Source organism: Dama dama, chromosome 14, assembly GCF_033118175.1.
Source record: "Dama dama isolate Ldn47 chromosome 14, ASM3311817v1, whole genome shotgun sequence".
NCBI classification, from domain to species: Eukaryota; Metazoa; Chordata; class Mammalia; order Artiodactyla; family Cervidae; genus Dama; species Dama dama.
In genome coordinates this window covers 32,563,023-32,586,331 of record NC_083694.1, presented here as the reverse complement: position 1 = coordinate 32,586,331, position 23,309 = coordinate 32,563,023, and the positions used below count along the sequence as shown (strand labels likewise).

Sequence of the window (23,309 nt, the reverse complement as noted above, 5' to 3'; positions counted from 1 at the left end):
TCTAATTACAATGCTTTATTCTGATTCTTTCCAAAGTAGAGACCTCAATTTTTACACAATCAGTAAATACAATAACTTAACACTTTCGAGGCTCATTTAAACATTTCCCATACAGTTTTACATATATCAATACTATTAATGGCTATATAACAGTCTATGAAAGCAATAGCAATACATGAAAATTTACTTATCCAGTTCCCAATTACAGGGCTCTTTTAAAAATTCAAATGAATGCACTCACTAGAAATATCTTTATACAAATAGCCTTTTTTCCTTCTAAAATATTTTCCTGGGCATATGCTACTCAGAGTGAGTTAGATCTATCAAAAGACAGACTGGTTATAGGGTTCTTATTATATTTTTCTAAATAGTTCTTCAAAAAACTAGTATAATAATGCTACTGGTATGAGGATACATGCAATTAAAATTGTTTTGCATGAACTATGTCAAAGTTGCTTAGTTTGCATTTTTGATATTAGGAAATCTGAATACCATTCTAAGAATTGACTTCTATTTGTTATCTTCTTGTTTGAACTTAATTCTTTCATAAAATTTGCCTAGTAAGCCTTATGGATTTGCATTTACCTTTTAAAAAATAGAGTACTTTATCCTTGTATAATGCAGGTAGGTTTTACCCCATATCTTGAAATGCAAGAATCCCTTTTTCCTCCTAAGTTAAAAAGACATATCTTTGCTTGCTTATTAGCCTAAACTATCATAATTCTGTCAAATTATATAAATCATCCATCCATCCATGTTAAGTGGAAGTGTAGCAAATTTACATAATAACTTCACCTTATTGCCAGTTCTTTGGACATAATTTCATTTACATTAATCCTCACAATAATTCTGAAAATATTATCTCTACTTTATAGATGATGAAATGAAAAGTAGGCATGATTTTCCCATAATGATACAACTGTAAGTAGTAAAGTGAGGACTACAATTTTGGTTTTCAGATTTCCTATTTACTTCCCTTCCATTATACTAGAATGTAGTTCCTTCAATCTGCTTCTACATAAGCATCTTTCTTAATTTATCCCAACATAGTTGTGTAACTTTCTTTAAATGGCTTGCATATACTAATACCCAAACACTTTAAATTGCTGGAATCTAGAAATAAGATTAATTTTTAAATGTTATATATCCTGCAATTTTCTGAATTAGTCTTTTATGTTTATGATACTACAGGTTTCACTAGTTTAAAAGTCATACTAATAGAAAATATTTGTGCTTATCTTTCTCATTTACATATGCTTATTAAGGATTTATTACAATGATGAGTTTTCTTCAACTATATATAAAAAATAGTGCCAAGATTATTTAATTTCTGGTTGAGAATTGCTTCTTATTTTTCCCTAACAGGAATGATATAAGTTCTTGGTTTTAATAATTACTTATCACAATGAGAAACCAACAAAGTCATTAACAGAGATAAATAAATATTTTTATTAATATTTTTAAAGTTACCTGTAGTTAATACTTTGAATTTTTACTTTGTTCTGTTGATATTGATTTAATGGTTATTCTGTTGAACACTAATCGCATAATTCTGAGTGACAGTAAATAACTATTTTTCATTTGCTAATATTTTGCATTTGTTCAGATGAGACCTTTTTCAAAATGTTTTCCTCCTAGTACTGAGGCCATATTAACTTCAAAATGCAAGTGTTAGTATATCATCTTTCTGGTACATAGATATTATTTATTCTTTGAACATTTGAAAAAGTTCACCAATAAGACCATAAGAGTAAAATGGATTTGCCAGAAAATTATACTAGGTTGGGACTTCCCTAGTGATCCAGCAGTTAAGACTTTCCTTCCAATGCAGGAGGTGTGAGTTCAATTTCTGGTTGGGGAGCTAAGATCCCACTTGTATGCCTCACAGCCAAAAAACCAAAAAATAAAAAGGAAGCAATATTGTAACAAATTCAGTAAGGCTTTAAAAAAATGGTCCACATCAAAAAATTAAATAAATCTTTAAAATAAAGATTTTAAAATAAAATAAATCTTAAAAAAAAAAAGAATGAAAAGAAAATTATACTCTCCTCTAATTTTTAAAATGCTTTTATTTGGTAATAATTTTTTATTTCCAATTTATCTGTATTCAAGTAGGAAAGTAATAATAAGTTCATTTGTTAGTTTTTAAAACTCTTATTTTATCTAATCTAACATTTTCCTGTTTCTATTACTGTGGTTCTATCATCTTTTGCAACATCTCATTGATATTCTCAAATTCTTATGAATAAAAATATTCCTCATATTGAAATTAAAATATTTTCAATAGGTCTGGATTACTTTCACTTCCATTTAATTTAACATCTCAAATTCTTTTACATTTCAATAACTAATTTTTCAGTCTATTTCAGACATTTCAGTTGTTTTGATAAGTATAAGCCTAGAAGCCAACCAATAACATATTTGCAATAACAGATTCAAAATATATATATTAATATCAATTCATGACTTCTCTACTTCAGTAAGTTGAAATTTACTTAAATTGTTCTTGTTTCATTTTCCTCACATATAGAAGAGCAACAAGTCTATTTAGAGCATATTTTGCTCTAGTAACATGTTACTTTTTATAACATCATAATCAAAACATAAATTAAAAAGGATAATTGTGTTAAAGTTTAGACAAATTCTACTTCAGTGAGATCCACAGCTCTAAGTTACATGTATTTTTAATTAATCTTTACTTTCCTATTTCTCTGACTCAGTAATAAGCTGAGATGTCTGCCTACTTTGCTTCACTAGCAATGCTGGACTCGTTCTCATGAGCCAGTAATCTTTTCTTTCTCCTTCAGTGCCTACACTCTTCTAATAGTTAATATTAGTTGAAAGATTTTGAAATCATGAAAGCCTGGATTTCAATGTTGGCTCTGCCACAAACCCAACTCAGAGTGAATTATTGTCGTTATTTCCTCTCTGAAAATGTATTATCTGCCTCACAGAGTTGTTGAGAAACTATAATGAGAGAGTACAATAAGTGCGTAGCACATAGTAAATGCTCTGTTCCAGGGCAAAAAATTGTAATTAAAGGGCTTATTTCCTATAGGATTATCATTCTCTGTCTGAGGAATGGAAATGGTGACTTAGGAAGGAAGTTTACTTCTTCTGACAGTTCCACAAGCTTGCCCTGCTAGAACATAAGCAGCTTTATAACTTCTGGTGGTTCTGGAAAAAAAATGTTTCTATCTTCTAGATAACAACTAAGAGGCAGGAGCTGATTATGAAGGCATGCACCTTGTTACTTGCTGGGACACAGCCAAAGGGACATGGTAAAGCTTCCTCCGATTGACTCCTAACAACTGCAGTGTTACTAATTAAAGTGGTGGGGCCAACAAGATGGTGTGCTTCACTTTCATTGAGAAATCCTGGGAAATCTACTCACAGATGGACTTTTAAAACCATCTGTAATCCTAGGTTAAAAATGCTTCACTCAGTTTCCCCCCTTAGCAATTTCAGAACAGGCATTCTGAAATATCTTTTCCTGGAGCAGTTTATTTTTTCTTTAGCCTGAATTACTTAGAAGTTCTTTTCTTTTAGGTGTCAGAGCAGTGCTCTGCAGAAATTTTCTAAAGTATTGAACCGGAACTAATCTTTCCCCCTAGATTTTCTCTGGACCAAACCTCCCAAGAATGAGCTTTGCAATTATTAACTGAACTCTCTGACTCTTTCCAACAATGTGTAAGACTGGGGTGACATCACTACCTCATTGATTACAAGGGTCAAGCAAGAGAATTAAACTGCAAGATGCATTCTAAACATCACCTTCACAAATAAAAGATCATGCAAAACTATTCTTCCAACAATTACAAACATATTTTATCACATTGGCACTTGCATTAGTTGCTATTGCTGCCACCATATCTATATGTTTATATTATAAACAAAAGACCCACATAATTTCCGCTGTGTGTGTTTCACTACTCAGAGGTGGTAGCAACTGTAATAGCTGTAAAAATAATTAAAATATTCTTTAGATATCACCATTCTGTAGACAATAATGAAATTTGAAGATAATCAGCAGATTTAATATCATTTTCCTTTAAGCACCACTGCTAACATGGAACTCTCACATATATACCCAGTACTAAAATAAACCTAATTCTGGGTCATGGAGACCTTTCTGAAACAAAAGCAAGTCCAATAACCAATAAATCAGTTACTGATAGGTTAACAAATGCATCCAATGACTGGAAGTCACAAAGAGAATTATAAACAACATCTGCATGGCATTCATCATATAACCACATCTAATTACTCATACAGGAAACGGTCCTTTAAATGAGAATATTCTGATGCCAGGACGAAGACCCAAAGCAGCATTTCCAGTTTGTTTTTTTTCTTTCTAGTTTTGAAGGTGCTTCCCTGAACTTTCTAGGTTTTTGCTCCCTTCAGAGGATTCTAGTTTGGCCATTATTATATTATTGGTTCCAAGAGGCTCTGCTGGCTTTTCATCACTGTCGAAGAAAATGTCTTCCGGATTTGGAGGCGGGGGGCAGAATTCTTCACTTGGAAAGATCTCGTGGAAGAGTGTTTCAGCTTGCTTGACGGCATGCTCACTTCCAAGTCCACAGTCAGGCCCAGTGCAGACATAAACGTTGGAAGGCAAGCCACTATAAGAGCTTCGGCTGACTCCCGAGGAATCTCTCATGTTAAAATAAAGAGCCCACAAGAGTTCTGGCTTTGGAAGTTCTTCCTGGTCTACTTCTGTCTCAGAATACGGGGTAAATAATTTCTTCACCACTGATTCTAAGTCTTCTCTTGCTGTTTTGGAAGATGAACAGGTCAGATGCACCAGGTAGGTGTCTTTCATGCATGTCATGGTTGAAGAACACAATTCAGTGATTCGGACAGCATGCGCTCCTGGTTCCACCGGAGGTACTGTCAAAATGGAAATCTGCTGATCTGAATCTGTCTTTAGGACAGACTGATCCGTAATGAGCACTGCCCTGGAGATCTGCTTGTACTGCACACTCGAACATGTTTCCTTAGATAGGTAACTATCCTCCACAATGAAGTATTTAGCATTGATCCTTTGACCAAGGTGATCTATAATTGCTTTACATCTTCCAGATTCTCTGTCAACTACAAGGCATTGTACTTTATGGCGAAGACAATATATTCCACCGAAAACTGCACACATCCTGCAGAAACACTGGGGAATTTCGCCTTGGCCATATAAGGGAAACAAAAAGGGAGTGTTGCCAAACCGTCCAAGACACTGAAGAAAGTTTTTTGTTGCTTTAAGGCCATCTACTGTAGTGCAAGATGATTCTGATGTCATGGCAATTGAGTGAAGTATAAAATGTTGGAGGCTGGGGGTTAATTTTTTGGTTTTCAAATACTCTGAAAATGAGCATTGTGTGAAAGCTTGGTATTCCTCTGGATGTTGTTCATAATCTAAACAAAATGTAAGAAATTTCATTAGCATCCTCTTTTCAACCATACTGAGCTCTTTGCTATTAAAGACATCTGCTCTGGAACAAGGCACCTGCTCTACTTTTCCTTCTCGAAATGCAAGAATCCTAGTGACATTTTTAAATTCTGCGTAACGACTAACATTTGATTTGATTAACAGATCAATTAACAGTCCTTGAGAATAAAGCAGCTTCGATGACAGATCAATATTAAACCTCCTGCCTTCTTTAACTATTTGAGAGTAAGTAATCCTCTTTCTCTTTGGTGGCACACTGTTGTCTTCCAATGCAGGTTTGATTTCATCTTTAATGCCATCTGAAACTGTGTGTTTATAAGTATTATACACACAATATTCTTCTTTCACAGAAGTTTCTGCTGTATCAGTTATTTCTTCATTGTTGTTTGGAGTGTCTTGTGTAGGCACTTCATAGCTAGTAACATGTGATGAGTGTGTTTCCTCAGACAAGCATGCAGAATTCAGAGGTTTTATGAGGGTACTAGATGCTACACAAGAAGGATTTTTCTGCAGAGCATCAAGCTCTTCAATATTGCCATCCATGCCCTGAGTGGCATAACAAAAAACTTCAGCGTGTTGAATGGTTTCATCCTTCTTGCAAAGAGGGATGGCTTCTTCTGTTTCATGGATCATGTCTTGCCATGCAGCAGGGCTTTCTTCCCCAGTGTCACTGTTTTGCTGATGTTCCTTCAACCAGGACAGCAATCCTGGAAAGCTGAAACTAGCCCAGTTTCCCCCATAGTAACTTTTTGAATCGAGATGCAGAACCCTTTGACCACTTCTTGAACATGCAGCGGCAAGGATGGATTCAGGCAGACCTGTCCCCATCACTATCACATCAAACTCTGTTGGGAGACTGTTGGCCATCCTGGAAAAGTGTCTGGTGACAACTTCTAATGAAGAAAATGTGTATGAATCTGGGCTGAGGGTTCAGAGAAGGTGTGAATATGCTGTAATAAAATCTCTCCTTGTGATATTCCAGATCATCCCAGAAATACTGAAGTTGCAGGTCCCAGGTATTCAACTGCTACCCTTTTTTAGTATTATTTTCTTATAGGTCAGTAGCATAAAACCATGATAAAGTACATCTAATATCTGAGAATAATAAAACAAGTATACGGCGTTCATTTCTGTGTTTCATCTTAGCAGCAAATGTCAAAAAGTATCACATATGCATTTGTGAATGGAATTCTGCTCTGAAAGGAGAAAATTCAAGAAAGAATACAATTATAAACAATACTAAGAGAATAATAATTTCAAGCATCAATAATTATAATCCTATGGAGCACAACTTGATATCAGGACATAAAATTCTACTAAATCAAGTCATTACATGCTTTCTCACATGTTTTCTAACTTCTTGAAAATAAGCAAAAGATATAGACTCCTCCAAGTCAGGCAATTCAACAGTGAAGAATGGATATAACAACATCCCACAAAAATAAAGAATTAGGGTAATACAATTCTATAACTTTTGGTTTTAAGTATTTGAATAAATGGTACACAACTAGGAGATTAAATTGCAAGTAACATGTGGCTCTACTGTGTTTATGGAAACATACTATATACTATGTGCATGCTGCTGTGATTATGCATATTTCTGTGGCCCATACAGTCTGTGGATGCTTCTAAGACAAATGAATAGAAGACTTTCTCATGCCCCACCCACCCTTAGGCTCTTAGGGGAACAACATGAGACTATTTCAATTGAATGGGCCACTGCTATAATCAGAAGAGGATTAATTCAATAAAATAACTAGCATATTAAAATGTTTAGGTATATAAAAGAATCAGTCTACTGAAAACGTATTTGTAAGAAATCCTTATATAAATGTGCATACACACAGGTGTGTTTTTTAGGTGTAAGTTAAAAAGGAAAAGTCCTGGGTCCATATGTTAAAACACTGCAATATAAAATAACATCTACTTCATTGGAAGGACTGATGCTGAAGTTGAAGCTCCAATACTTTGGCCACCTGAGACAAAGAGCTGACTTATTGGAAAAGATCTTGATGCTGGGAAAGATTGAGGGCAGGAGGAGAAGGGGACAACAGAGGATGAGATCATTGGATGGCATCATTGACTTAATGGACATGAGTGAGCAAACTCTGGGAAACAGCGAAGGACAGGGAAGCCTGGGGTGCTGCAGTGCACGGGGTCACAAGGAGTCGGACACAACTGAGTGACTGAAGTACAGCTTCTAAAACCCATGTCAACATAGGGTGACGTGTATTTTGTGAGACCCTCGCTCTGAGACTGAATCTCTTCATCTCAAGATGAAGGTCTGTCTAAACGTCCTCTGCCACGATTAGCATGTTGTTTGTTGCTCTTATTTTTGAAGGGGTAGGAGGTGGTAGTAAAGAAAGTCTCTCCTGTTAATCTGCAGCATCATTCTGGTTGTATTCCATGTGCAGAACACCTGCGTGGTGGGAGGTGTGGCCAGAGGTGCAATAGCCAAAGGGCTGAAAGGCATACTCACCTGGAAGTTCTTAGGTTGAAGTATTACACACACCACATGCATGGTGGCCTTTCTATCACTCATCATTGCATGCTAAGAGTGAGTTTCTTGAGCTCTGATTTTTCCTACTGCTACACTTACTGAAACCTGGATCAGTGCATACTGGGCCCGCCTAGGCTGAGATGACTAATTATCCTGGATACCCATATAACAAGCCATTCAATTGGAACTTAAAGTGACTAATTCACTGAATTGACAGTTCAGTTTAAAGTGAGATGGCAATCTTCATTGTCTTGTCTGATCAAAGCCTCTGACTGAAGAATATTAGGGATTCTACTTGCTTTCAGCATTCCCTAAGAAACAGCATTCCCTAAGAAACCAGGAACTGAGCACAGAATGAAGTGGTTGCCTGGCCTACTCATATATATATATATATGTTAATTACTTATTCTGCTTTCTTCCTGCAGGGTATGGAGAGGAAGACAGAACCCATGAGGGTATGTGAAGAAGCGTAACCATAGTATGTACCTATTTTGGGCTTAGAAGGGGATATAGCAGAGGGTTGGGAGTAAGAGAGAGGATAAAAGCCATAAGTGCTGAAACCAGCCACCTCCTAACCTACAGGTATCAAAGGAATTCTCATAATATAAGGCAGGACAGGACAACCTTAAAGAACATTGAGCTCAATTACCCTGTAGCCCCAGGTAAGAGAACTGATGGCTGGAGAGATTAAGTGACTGGGAGAGTCCACATGATGGGTTAGCCACAGGATTGAGTGGGACCCATGCTCACACCATCAGGCCAGTGGTCTTTCCACTTGACAGAGCAGCCTCTCTAGAAGCCTCTGAAGTAAGCAGTCACTTTTGATTTTTAGAATGTCCTGCCCTTCACTACTCCAGGGTTAGTTCTTGCTTAGGGCTAACAATGAGGAAAGCACCCTCCCTCTCTTTAACTTTTACCTAGAAGCACAATGTTTGGAATTTACTCCAGAATCTGCCTGTCAATGCAGGAGACACAGGTTCCATCCCTGGGTTGAGAAGATCCCCGGGAATTGTGGCAACCCACTCCAGTATTCTTGCCTGGGAAATCCCATAGACAGAAAAGCCTGGTGGCTACAGTCCATGCGGTCACAAAGAGTCAAACACAACTTAGCAATTAAACAACAAAAATGTTTTCAGCTGTATCATAATCCACTATTGATCTGTCTCCCAGGGCTTGAACAAAACTCAGAAGGTTCTGTCCCAGCGTTTCCACCTCTAACTTAAAAGCAGGTTAAAGTCACTGTTGAAAGCACTAACTAAATGCCCAGAAAAAGAGAGTAGTGGTCAGGCAAAATAGTGTGTGGTGAACATTTCTAGCAGTCTTAGAAAATCCTTTCAGATTGGGGTGGGAATGGAGCAGGGATGAAGAGGGAGGAAAAGGATGGAAGAGAAAAGGAGATACAGTAGGTTGAGGCCACAAGATAGAAGGGATGAGGAAGAAAGCAAATGCTCGTACTAATAAAAAACTCAACATACCCCTGTTTCCAAACTCCCAGGCACTGAGTTTGAATAGAAACTGAATTTCCCAGCACAGAAAATGCACTTCTTGAAGATAAGAACTTTAAGTGTTTATTGGGGAAGGGGTAGGTAGTAGCAGAATATTAGAATCATTGAGACAATCAAATAAAATTATGATTTCTATGACATTTTCTTGTGTCCCTCAACATATAAAAAAGGAATCATAACATATATAATATCAGGGTTTGTCATCACATAGAAGGTTGGTGAATAAGAAAATACTCTTGATAATGCTGCTGTTGCTGCTGCTAAGTCGCTTCAGTCGTGTCCGACTCTGTGCGACCCCATAGACGGCAGCCCACCAGGCTCCCCCGTCCCTGGGATTCTCCAGGCAAGAACACTGGAGTGGGTTGCCATTTCCTTCTTCAATGCATGCAAGTGAAAAGTGAAAGTGAAGTCGCTCAGTCATGTCCAACTCTTAGCGACCCCATGGACCGCAGCCTACCAGGCTCCTCTGTCCATGGGATTTTGCAGGCAAGAGTACTGGAGTGGGGTGTCATTGATAATGCTACAAAGATCTTATTCTTGTAAACTTGCCAAGACAAAAGCATTGAATTATCAATGAATTTCAGGATTTTTTTTTTTAAAGGAAATTTAAGACCTGAGAAATATACATTTCTATTTCAAACTTTTGTACAAATGAAATTTCTGGAGCACATACAAAAAGATAATTTCTTTTCCAACCTTAGAAAATAATGTCTTCAGTGAAATGCTGGGTGGTTCATCCCTCAAAATGCCAAGTGTCAGTGAGACTTAAATCTTGCATCTGGATTAAGAGTACTGTATTATCAAGTTCTATTTTAATGAAACCTACTGGTTTCACAGCTAATTATATGTTCATTTTGAGTTGGGATTCTCTCATCCATTTGCAATCTCACCTGAGACTTTCGTGTGCTGGAAACTATAAGGAAGAAAACACAGAAAAAATAGCTAATAGGGTATATGCCAATGTGCATTCTGAGGACCTGAATAAAACTATCTCACTTCCTAGGAAGCAGTCAAAGGTTTACAACTGCCGATGGGCAAATTTTTAAAAAGAATTTACACATCGCGACTATGTTAGGTTTATACCTCTCATTTTAGAAAATTAATATAGGGATTAGATCTCATCACCGTCTCCCAGCTTTCACAAGTCAATCACTTTTGCCCTTGAATCTCTTAACCCCACGGCCCTTAATTTCTTTCCTCAAAGTGTATAAGCTATTGTCTCGTGCCCTGTTGAATTAAATGAGGAGACAGAAAGCAAAGGAGCAGGACAGCGACCAGAGATGGGGTATGGAAGAACTGGGGCCCCTGGGGAGCGGGGGCTGCAGACAGGCTGGGGTTTGGGTGGGCGTGGGGCCTTGGTGGGCACTGGGAAAGAGCGAGCGCGTGAGGACGAGGTCAGCGGGGGAGGAGAGGTGGGCGGAGGGGGTGAGATGGGGGCAAGGTGAGATCACCAGAGAGAAGTCGGGGCTGGGCAGGAGGGGAGGTCAGAGGAATAGAGGTCAGTGGGGAGGTGAAGTCAGGGGAGCCCCGCCGCGAGGCTGAGACCCGAAGCGGGAGGGGGCGGGGCCGGGAGCAGGAGCGGGAGGGAGGTCCACCCGGATCACTCACCTCCCAGGCTGTTGCTGAAGCCCACTCGCCGATCGCGGTGCTCCCCACCCTGCTGCCCCTCAGGGCGAACGAGAAAGCCAGCGCGGCCCGGAGGACGGACGGTAGCAGATCGCCGAGGCTGACGTGGAGCAGGAGGAGGCGGGCGGGGTTGCGGAGCCGCGGTAACTTGAGGTAGATGACGAGCACTAGCAGGTTGCTTCCCACGCCCGGAAGCCCCACGGAGCCAAGCAAAAGCACCGTGCTGACAGGCGCCCTCGCTGACAGGCGGGGTGAGGCTTGACTACCCCGCCCTTCCGGCTGCCGCCGCCGCGCCTCCCCGCTGGCAAGACCGGCGCCGGCGCGCTTGCTTCTGGGCGGGGCGCAGGGCGCCCTGTGGCACTAGATGGTTTTAGAGGCGTCTCCACGGCTTTGCCCCGCCCCCGGCGCGCCTCCTAACCCCGCCCCTTCCCGCCACTGTAGTCCCGCCCCGACTCCCCTTGTAGCCCCGCCCATCCCGGCGCACCTCTAATCCTGCCCCCTGTCGCAGTCTTGACTGAGTCCGCGCGCTCTCGGCCCTTCTCTCCCGCCCCAACCTGTATTCCGGCTCCAACTATCCCAGTCCGTGAGAGCCGGAAGGGAGATCGACCTCGGTGGCTCCTCACTTCGCATCCCCACCCCTCCCCCAGCCCAGCCGGAAGACCTCTTGGCGTTCACCGTTCACTCACTCGTTCAGGAACATTTATGGGTTTCTGGCCCACCACGTGCTCACGAGGGGGTTACACGAGCGACCCCTAGCCTTGGCTTCTCCCCTTCCAGGAAACTGTTAGGAACCGCTGCCAAATGGTGTCGCACATTTAATGCAAACCCAGGCAGCACCCCAGGCCTGCTCATATTGTCCTTCGTGTTCTCCCTGCAGTAGAAATGGATACACCCCGTCACTAAGGCCCTCGCTGCGGCCACCTTCCAGCTCCGCACCACATCTAGCAGGTGAAGAGGTGGTCTCTGTGTTTGAAGCAGAACACTTCCTCTGACCTTTTATACTGTGAAAATAGATGGCAAGTTAAACACAGGTCTGTGAACCGATCTGTCATTACAGGGCTGCGCCACTGCCTCTACGCAAACCCCAAAAGGGCCCAAGGAGGATGCAGTCACTCTCCAGACCCGCAGACTGTCCTGAGCACCGCTGGCCTGCACAGTGTCTGCGCAAGGGCAAAGGACCTGCCCTCCACGAAGGTGTGTGCCTCCTCCCACCTCTACTCAAAGGATCGGTTGAGAATGAGTAGGGTCAGTGAACTCCCGTTACAAGTGTTTTGGAGGTAAGGTCTAATCGTCAGGGCAGGGTTGCTCTCCATCATGGTGCATTGAGCAATAGCTGAGGGGCAGTGTGCTCTGCCCTCAAAATCTTGATTTGTCCTTAAGGCTTCCAGTCTGGACTTACCTGTGAGATTAACCTACCCACTTCTTAAAAAAAAACAAACAAAAAAAACATATAATTTTGTATTTTAGATTTATGCAACCATTTAACAAGTTCTATATATTTAATGTTGACTATGTTTACTGCCTAGTCTACAGTAAGGTCTCAATAAATATTAGTTGAATGAATGAAGAAAGACTCATATTTTTCCCTAAAGCATCATTCATTCATTGGTGCTGAGTCCCTGCTCATAAACTTTACATTGTGGTGGTGTTGGGAGAACAGACAATTATCAACTAAGTACATATATAGTGTTGTGAAATGTGGCATTAAGAAAAATAAGGCAGGGCTTTCCTGGTAGCTCAGTGGTGCCAATGCAGGAGACAAGGGTTGGATCCCTGGTGGGGGAAGATCCCTCATGCCTCAGCAATTAACACTGTGTGCCACAACTATTGAGCCCTTGCTCTAGAGCCTGGGAACCACAACTACTGAGCCCTGCAACTACAGAGCAGCCCCTGCTCACACCGCAGTGAAGACCCAGCACAGCCAAAAACAAATAAATACATAAAAATTTTAAAAGATAAATAAGGCAGATAATTCCTAATTATCTTTAATTCCTAAAGGAAATCAGTCCTAAATATTCATTGGAAGGACTGATGCTGAAGCTGAAGCTCCAATACTTTGGCCACCTGGTGCGAAGAACTCACTCATTGGGAAAGGCCCTGATGCTGAGAAAGATTGAAGGCAGGAGGAGAAAGGGATGACAGAGGATGAGATGGTTGGATGGCATCACCGACTCAATGGACATGAGTTTGAGTAAGCTCCAAGTGTTGGTGATGGACAGGGAAGCCTGGCGTGCTGCAGTCCGTGGGGTCACAAAGAGTCGGACATGACTGAGTGACTGAACTGAAGGCAGATAAAGGGTATTTGGGAGGGAGGGCAGAGTTTGTTATTTTGTATAGCGTGGTTACACATAGCCACCCTGAGTATAACAGGCACAGGGTAGATGTAATGGAATGGGTCCATGCTTGACATATTGGAGGAAACATAAAGAAGCCAATGTGGCTGGCTGGAATGAGAATTGCAAAATAAGGGCAGGGAAGTAGGTGAGCAGTGATTGGCCTCAGGTTCTTGGCTATTTTAGTAAAATGACTTTGGCTTTAAAGTCCAAGGCAATGCCTATGTAAGAGGAATAATAGTGAAGGAAAAAAAGAATAAGAGGCTTTTGGCAAATGTTTAAGAATTTTGGTAGATTTGTTTTTATAATACTATGAATTGTTAAGGTTATCTATTATACTTGGGGTTTCTCAGATGGCACTAGTTGTAAAGAATCCAATTCCTAATGCAGAAGATGAAAGAGACACAGGTTTGATCCCTGGGTAGGGAAGATTCCAAGGAGAAGGAAATGGCAACCATGGAAGGAAATGGACTATAGCATGCCAGGCTTCTTTGTCCTCCACTGTCTCCTGAAGTTTTCTCAAATTCACGTCCATTGAGTCAGTGATGCTAGCTAGCCATTTCACATCCTCTGCCACCTCCTTCTCCTTTTGCCTTCAGTCTTTCCCATCATCAGTGTCTTTTTCAATGAGTTGACTCTTTGCATCAGGTGGTCAAAGTATTGGAGCTTCAGCATCAGTCCTTCCAGTGAATATTCAGGGTTGATTTCCTTTAGGATTGACTGGTTTGATCTCCTTGCTGTCCAAGGGACTCTCAAGAGTCTTCTCCAGCACCACAATTTGAAAGCATCAGTTCTGTGCTTAGTCTTCTTGATGGTCACATCCATATAGGACTACTGGAAAAACCATAGCTTTGACAACATAGACCTTTGTCACAAAGTGATGTCTCTGCTTTTTAATTTGCTGTCTAGGTTTATTATAGCTTTTCTTCCTGGGAGCATCTTTTAATTAAAATTTAAATAAAATTTAAAATAAAGGGTCTTTAGTTGTTAGAAAAATGCAAACCAAAACCACAATGAAATACCACTTCAGACCTACTAGGATGGCTATTATCAAAAACTAAAAACAGCAACAAAAAGGAAACTAAAAAGCATTGAAAGAATGTGGAGGAGTTAGAACCCTGCTGTGCCACTACTGAGAATGAAAAATGGTGTAGCCACTGTGGAAACAGTTTGGCAGTTCCTCTGAAAGTTAAGCACGTTTATCAATGATCCAGTACTTCTGCTCCTAGAAGTATAGCCAGAAGAATTGAAAGCAGGGACTGGAACATGTATTTGTACACAATTGTTCATAGCAGTATTATTCACAACAGCCAAAAAGTGGAAATAAAGCAAATGTCCATTAATAGACAAATGAATAAAAAATGTGGTATGTACATACAATGAAATATTACTCAGTAATGGGAATAAATGAAATTCCAACACATGCTACAACATAGATGAACCTTGAAAACTTTAGGCTGAGTGAAGTAAGCCTGACACAAAAGGACAAATATTATAGATTCCACTTAGAAGAGGTACTTAGAATAGACAAATCCATAGTAACAGAGAGTAGAGTAGTAGTCACCAGAGGGGAGGAAGAAATGGGGAATTAGTGGTCAATGGGTACAGGACCTCAGTTTGGGGTGATGCAGATGTTCTGGAAATGGATAGTAGAGATGGTTGCACAAAATTGTGAATTACTTAATGCCACTGAATTGTACATTTAAAATGATTGAAATGGTAAATTTTATTGATGTATATTCTAATGCAATAAAAAGCATATGCTAATTATGCCTGCATCTCACTCCCCCAAAGTAGGAAAAGTATATGCAAATGTAACCAATTTACTGAGTGAGCTAAGTCCTGTTCCACTCTTTTTTGACCCCATGGAGCCTGCCAGGCTCCTTTGTCCAGCACAGTGCAAGCAAAAAGTAATTTTATTCTCTTTGGTACTACTCATTTCAAATATTGTCTTTCCACCTATTCTTCACTGCCCTTGGTTGACATTTTATCAGTTCTCAAAGCCTTTCTAATCAGTTTCAAGTAATATAAAGTCTGGAATATTGTAATACTGACACATTAAAACTCATAGAAAACTCATCTGTCAGTCCTCTAAAACAGAGCGTGCTGTAGCCTGGAGAACTTTTGGGGGGTGGGGAGGTAGGAGTGGAGGGAGCAACAGCTAGCTTCTCCCATTTCCTTAAGCACCACCTTTGATGCTGCTCTGGGCCCCTCTGGGATTTTGAGGAAAATACTCCTTGATTGGTAAAGTTGTCATCTGATATTGGTGCCTTCTGCTTATGCAAATTTTCAGTCTGCGTTTTTCTCTCCTGGGGTGATCTGTGGAGTCTCTAGAGGACCTGAGGTCACTGGAGATATTTTCCCCACAACTCTGTTGACAGGGGCAGTGACTCTCTGTCAGCTGGAGCCTTAGTTCTCCCTCTATGACCCTGATTAGGGTACCCTAGACCCTCCAGGCAGTCTTCTCCAATAGGGCTCCTCCCAAAGTTATGGACACATGACTACTCTAAAAATTTTCTCTGGAGGTGTTCATTAAGGGTCTCCTCAACCTCGTCATCAGAGAAGACAATGGCAACCCACTCCAGTACTCTTGCCTGGAAAATCCCATGGGCAGAGGAGCCTGGTAGGCTGCAGTCTATGGGGTCTCGAAGAGTCGGACACGACTGAGCAACTTCACTTTCACTTTTCACTTTCATGCATTGGAGAAGGAAATGGCAACCCACTCCAGTGTTCTTGCCTGGAGAATCCCAGGGACGGGGAGCCTGGTGGGCTGCCATCTGTGTGATCGCACAGAGTTGGACACGACTGAAGCGACTTAGCAGCAGCAGCAGCAGCAACCTCATAAGGAACCTGCCTTCTCTTAAGCCTTCTGAAGAAGAGAATAGACTAATGTGTGAAGAATTGGTTTCTCAGTGCCTCTGTAGGCACTGAGGTTTGGTCCTCATCCTTCATGGGCTGTATAGCCCTTTTTCTCTAAAAAAAAATGGGGGAATTCTTCAAGCCTATTGTACCATGGAACCTCTGGCAAGACAGAAAGCAGCCTATTTTAGTATCCTCCCACACTGGAGCATTAATTCATTACAACCTCTATATTTCAAACAAGTCTTTTCCAAAATATGACAGTGTCAATGGAAACAGGCTTTTGGAGGGTTTTTGTTTTTAATTTAATTTGTTTATTTTGCTGCATTGGAGCAGGATCTTTAGTCACGGCATGTGGGATCTTCCCTGGCCAGGAATTGAACCTGGGCCCCTTGCATTGGGATCACTGAGTCTTAGCCACTGGACCACCAGGGAAGTCCCCAAGAAGACAGGTTTTATCTGCCACTCTTGTTTAGAATCACTGATAATCCTTAGCCTTCTGTGTCATGCACATGACAGCTAAGAGGAAACTTCGACCCTTACTCAACCAAGTAATCTGTCTCCAAGGAGCACATCTTTCCCAGGCCTGTCTAAACTTTGATCCCCAGTGAGAAGAGAAAGATGCCTTGAAGAAATTCTGGCCAGATATATCTAAACCATTTCCTGTCTTAGGAAACATCAGTTAGTGAATGTAATTGAACTTTTTTTTTTTTTTAAAGGAAAATCTGGCATACCTTCAAGTTCTGAATGTCAGTTCTCTTTGCACCTACAGCTGAATTTCTTTATTGAGTAAACTATTAGTCTTTCCAGCATCTCCTTCCTTTTCAAAACACTTTCTCCTCTTGGTTTCTGAAATACTCCTTTCTCTTGACTCTTCTACTTCACCGGCCACTCCTACTTAGTTTCCATCAGTGGTTCTTCCTGATCACTCTGACCTCTAAACAGTGGCATGCTCAAGGTTTGGTCCTCAGTTTTTTTGTTTCTTCAAGGAGATCTCATGTAGTCCAATGGCTTTGAATACCACCGAAGTGCTGATGGTGGCTTCCCAGGGGTCCAGTGGTAAAGAATCCACCTACCAATGTAGGAAACGTGAGTTCAATCCCTGGGTCAGGAAGATCCCCTGGAGTAGGAAATACCAGCCCACGTCAGTATTCTTGCCTAGCAAATTCCATGGAGGAGCCTTACAGGCTACAGTCCATGGGTTGCAAAGAGTTGGACATGACTGAGCAACTAAACACGGCAGAGCAAGTGCTGATGATTTTTAAGCTCTCCCCTGAACCCTAGATTGTTACATCTGACTATTCAATATCCACAATTGTTTATCTAATAGACTTCTCAAACTTAACACATCCCAAATTGAACTCTTAATTCTCTCCTCAAAATCTCCTTCTCCCACTGACTTCCTCCCCAGAAGTGAGTAACTATTCTGTCCTCCCAGAATCCCTGGAATTATTCTTGATTCTTCTCTTGCTATCATATTCCCATCTAATCTATCAGCAAATTCTATCATATCTATCTTCATACAGCCTTACATCTTAGTCCTATCTTCATCTAAACCACTATCATCTCTTACTTGGATTACTGAAATTGCCACCTAGTTGGTTTTCCTGCTTCTACTCTTTCTCTCCTTCAACTTATCTCTACTAAGCAGTTGAATGGAGAAGGAAATGGCAACCCACTCCAGTACTATTGCCTGGGAAATCCCATGGACAGAGGAGCCCAGTGGGCTACAGTTCATGTTGCAATGAGTCAGACACGACTGAGCAACTAACAAGCAGTTGAAACAATCCTTTTCAACTGTGAATCAGATATCAGCATTCTACTCAATAGCAGATTAATGATTACTCTATAGACTGTTCTTCAACAGATTTGGCTCCACGTCTGACTCTCTGAGGTTATCTCCCCACCTTCTCTTCACATACCACATCACCCCAGTCACATGACTGCTTTGTTGTTTCTCAGACATATTAAGCACAGTTTGATATCAGGATTTTATGCATGCTTTTCTTGGAGTACCTTTCTACCATTTGTCCACATGGCTTGCTACCTTACTTCTCTCTGGTTTGTGTCCAGGTGTCTTTTTATTAATGAGTCCTTTTCTGATCCCTCATCCATGTCCTTTGACTTACCCCCAACCCAACATACTTTTACTCTTTTTCTTTAGAGTACTTATCACCTTCTGGCATATTATTTACTTATTTGCTTGTTTGTGTGTCTTCTCCATTAGACTGAAAGCTCAATAAGCTCTTTTGTTCAATGTTGTTTCCTCAGTGCCTAAAATAGTATCTAACATGAAGCAGGTGTTCAGTGAATATCTGCTGAATGAATGGATGGATGAAAATGAGAATGCATGAGAATGGTAGGAAAAGTGGTCCTTAATGTGTCACTGCCTATACTTTGAAAGCTTTTAAGGGAAAAGAGAAGGAACAAAAGAAGTTAGGAGATTTTTTTCCTACATAAAAGTTTTATTTTGTCCTTCTTTTAGTAGCCAGAGATGAATATTAAGGAGACAGTGTTACAACTGGAGGTACCCAGCAATGCTACCTGATTCACTTCTGAATGCAAGGTCTTGCAGATGTTTTTAAAGATGGACTTCAGCTAACTCATCTAAAGCATAGGCAGTTAGCTCATGGTGGTAAGATATTAGACAATCTCTCCTTCCCATAAAGAGTTAAATATTGGAAAACTTGATCCAATAGCAATTGCACTAAATAGTATTGGAGTATTGGAGCTTGCAGTTAGAGGAAAGGAGACAAAGAGAAAGCTTCTTCTCATTCAACTAATGATACCTTGAAATAACTTTCCTCTCAGTCAGGAACTACCTCTTCCTCATACTGACTTGCTTTATTATTTTAATTGAAGGACTATACATAAAGGAAGAAAAAGTATTTTTATTCTCTATGACCTCAAAAACTATCTTCATTTGTCATAGAAAGGTCAGATACTGAAATACATTTTCATCTTTAGAAGTTCAGGTATCCAATCAAGTATGGCTGCAAGAAATGTGAATTTTACTCTCCAAGGCATATCCTGAAGAAGGCAAAAAGAGGTGAAAAGAGATATATGGGGGAGAAGGTAATGCCCAGTTTCCATACTTGGCCTTTATCCATTTTTCTTTCCTCCTAGGCAGTGTATACACACACCCCACACCCCCACACATACATACATACACACAAATCTGTGGAGAAAGAAATCTCTATTTCCTCTTTATGAAGGAAGGAGGATGTTACAAAGGTATTATGATGCAATAAGGACCATATGAAGGACACTGGTAACATTATGAGGTCAGGAGTTTTACTGAAGTGTTTGCCTATGTGAAATGCATTAGACCTAAGTCAGTGTTTTCCCTGCTATACTCCTACCCACAGTACGGGATGTTAAGATCAAAGGAATGAGACCTAGGGCAAAAATTGAGGCAGCAGGGAGGCATTGCAACAACTGGGAGGTTTTCCAAGTTGGCAAATTTACATTGTTATTTCTGGACAGAAATAAAAGATTCCCTATGTTCTTATGGATATCAAGGAGGAAAAACATATCAACACTGCACTGCAGGTTAGCAGTTTCAGGACAGCCTTGAAAGGGTTTGAAAGATTGGTTGAACACCTAGCGGCCCAGAAAAGAGATGAAAGAGCCGGCTTGTTTACCCAAAAAGAAGGTAAGATCAGTGAACACGGGGCAGTCCAGTTGGGTCTGTTGATTAGAACTGGGAATACAATCAAACATAAAGATGATATAATTTAATAATTTACAAATTACTTTAATAAATATAATTTAATTACTTCTTGTAACAGGGAGAGGCAACATAGCTGAATAGCAAAGACATTGAATGGGAGGGTGGTGTCCAGTTCCTCATCTGATTCTGTCCTTGAATAGCTAAGTGGACTTGAGGAAGCTCTTTTCACTTCTCTGTATGTTAGCTCTTCAAATGTAAAATTAGGGGGGGTGGGTTAATTGACATCTAAGACTTCTTCTGTGGAGTCTACCATTTGACGTCTTACTGGTTGCTCTGGGACTCTCAATAGGGCATTGCAGGCATGCTTAGTCGCTTAGTTGTGTCCAATTCTTTGTGACCCCATGGACTGCAGACTGCCAGGCTCCTCTGTCCATGGAATTCTCCAGGAAAGAATACTGGAGTGGGTAGCCATTCCATTCTCCAGGGGACCTTCTAGACCCAGGGATCAAACCCAGGTTTCCTGTCTTGCAGGCAGATTCATTACCACTTGAGTGACTAGTGCATACTGATCATTAGTAAGCCACATGAACCACCTGCCATCACTTTACCTAAGGGTATCACAAGATCATAAAGAATTTTTTAAGTAAGGCAAAGTTTCCTGCCTCACCGTGATTCACTCTCTGGGCCTCTCCTCATGTCTCTAGGCTGGAATAATTTCAAGCATGCCAAGGTAAGGAGATGGTGGTGAGCAGTGATCTGCCAGGATTACTAGAATCAGATACCAACACAGAACTGAATGTATAGCTCCACGGTCAAGGATGAAGGGGAGTGGTGTAGTGTGTAGCTTCAGATCATTGAGGATAGCAGTGAAGAGTAAGGCTTAATGGTAGAGTAAAATTCTAACAGAACAAATCCTGCTGTTGTCAGGAAAGTAGTGGGGCCCACATAACTGCTAGAGGGTCAGCTGGGCCAGCCTCTTAATATGCCAGGCTGGAGTAGGAAATGGCAACTCACTCCAGTATTTTTGCCTGAGAAATCCTATGGATAGAGGAGTCTGCTGGGCTACAGTCCCTGGGGCTGCAAAGAGAAGGACACGACTGAGTGACTGAACAACAATGACAACAACATAGCCATAAATAAGTGAAAATGTTGACTTTGGGTGTTCAAACCCAAACCAGTATTATTTGAATAGTCTTGTTGACTTAAAAAAGATGTACAACCTGAGAGTTGTGAGTTAAATTTTATTGGAGGCAAAATGGGGACTGCAGTCTGGGAGACAGCACCTCAGATACCTCTGAGAGACTGCTTCAAGAGGTAGTGGGGGAAGGTCAATATATGAGATTTTGGTGAAATGGAAGTTCATGCAATCAAGCACTTATCTTACAAAAGATTTTCTGCTAGTCACAAGGAGTTGATGTCACCATTAAGAGATTAAGGACTTTTCTAGATATGAGGAGAGTGCAAGGAATGGGATCATTAAATCAGTTCCTGAAAATATCTAACTATCTAAAAACCTGTTGCACCATTTTTCTTGGAGCTTGTGCCTGTGTGCTAAGTCACTTCAGTCCTGTCTTATTCTTTGCGGCCGATGGACTAAAGCCCACCAGACTCCTCTGTCTATGAGATTCTCCAGGCAAGAACACTAGAGTGGGTTGCCATGGCCTCCTCCAGGAGATCTTCCCGACCCAGGGATCAAACCCAAGTCTCTTACAACTCCTGTATTGTGAAGTGGGTTCCTTACCACTAGTGCCACCTAGGAACCCCTGCTCTCCATCCTGAACTCCCTTCGGAGAGTGTCAAAGGTCAGCTGCTACAGCAGCACAGATTCAATCCCAGCAAAGGCAGATGGCAAATGCCCTTGGCAACTGCCAATTTGTAGTCGATAGTATTTAAGAATTTACAAATCATTTTAATAAATACAATTTAATTACTTCTCATAACAATTCTAAAAGGCAAATATTACTGTCATTGCTATTTTTGTTGTTGTTGAGTTGCTAAGTCATGTCCAACTCTTTTGCCACCCTATGGATGTCTAGTCAAAGCCATGCTTTGTCTAGTCGTCATGTATAGATGTGAGAGTTGGACCACAAAGAAAGCTGAGTGCCAAAGAATTGATGCTTTTGAACTGTGTTGTTGGAGAAGACTCTTGAAAGTCCCTTAGACAGCAAGGAGACCAAACCAGCCAATCCTAAAGGAAATCAGTCCTGAATTTTCATTGGAAGGACTGATGCTGAAGCTGAAGCTCCAATACTTTGGATACCTGATGTGAAGAACTGACTTATTGGAAAAGACCCTGATGCTGGGAAAGATTGAAGGCGGGAGGAGAAGGGGATGACAGAGGATGAGATGGTTGGGTGATATCACCGACTCAATCGACATGAGTTTGAGTAAACTCTGGGAGTTGGTGATGGATAAGGAGGCCTGGCGTGCTGCAGTCCATGGGGTCACAAAGAGTTGGACATGGCTGAGTGACTGAACTGAATTGGACTCTAGTCTGCTAGGCTCCTTATTGCTATTAGCTCCATTTTATTTGTTAACAAATGAGAGATATGTAAAAATCATCTGTTCAGGTCACTCAATTCCTAAGTGTTAGAGCTGACTCAGACCTTTTATTAATAGATATGCTTTTGTTAAGTGATTGAGAACTTGGCTGGGCTTTCTAAACTACTCAGTAAGGTTTCATGTTTTCCTAGTCCCCTTGTCAGTTTAACTCTCTCTGTAACTGATTTTCCAAACCCTTGCACTTTTTCTGAGTCCTCAGTAGGATCTCACCTCCTCTCAGTCAAGCTTCCAACATCATAAGTGAAAGCAAAGCCAAAAGATAAGAATTCTCTCAAACTCTCTTTCTTCCACTTCCAAAGTATCTGAAGCGATACCTGTCCTTTCTTCCATGCCTCCTCCCCTCCAGAGCTGTTGCTACCTTGCTGCAACAACTGCAAAAGCCTCCTTTTCCACTGGTTTTGTCCTCTAAAACTAAAATTATGATGACAATCCTTACCTTGACTTTCTCTTCCTTTTAAGCTTGTATGTTTTTCTTTTGCTTCTCTGCTAAATTTCCCCATAGTGTCACCACTTCATTTTCAATCAAGTATGGCTTCCTTCATCACTTTGCTGAAAACTCCTCTTACCACCGTATTCGATCACCTAATATGCCTGCCAAATTCAACAATTTGTTTATATTTTCCAGCTTACTTGGCCATTTCACTGCATAAACAGTTAGCTGCTACTGCTTCTAGAAATTCTCTTCTGTGTCACCTATGAACACCACTTTCCTCTTATTTTTTCTTCTTTTCATTCTTTCTTTGCGTCTTTTTCTCTTGAGCTTTGCTTGCATTCTCTCTCAGTCTTACAGCATAGACATCAACTACCT

General features: G+C 40.8%; 2 protein-coding genes across 2 annotated transcripts in view; one reads left to right on the top strand and one right to left on the bottom strand.

The window, feature by feature from the left end:
* Positions 1–11,382, bottom strand: CHML (CHM like Rab escort protein). Its single transcript, XM_061160263.1, has 2 exons — positions 11,057–11,382; positions 1–6,639 (listed from the first exon to the last, which is right to left on the bottom strand). Exon 2 carries the CDS (start codon positions 6,308–6,310, stop codon positions 4,355–4,357), a length of 1,956 nt encoding a protein of 651 aa, XP_061016246.1. The 5' UTR covers positions 6,311–6,639; positions 11,057–11,382; the 3' UTR covers positions 1–4,354.
* Positions 11,383–19,776: 8,394 nt separating this feature from the next.
* WDR64 (WD repeat domain 64) overlaps positions 19,777–23,309 on the top strand; it is a 122,550-nt gene continuing 119,017 nt past the window's right edge. Inside the window, exon 1 of the mRNA XM_061160259.1 lies at positions 19,777–19,921. Coding sequence (XP_061016242.1) covers positions 19,777–19,921 — 145 coding nt within the window. The remainder of the gene's footprint in view (positions 19,922–23,309) is intronic.

Bases quoted from the DNA above. Each gene is read 5' to 3' on its own strand.
- CHML (XM_061160263.1), bottom strand. From the start codon at position 6,310: ATGGCCAACAGTCTCCCAACAGAGTTTGATGTGATAGTGATGGGGACA.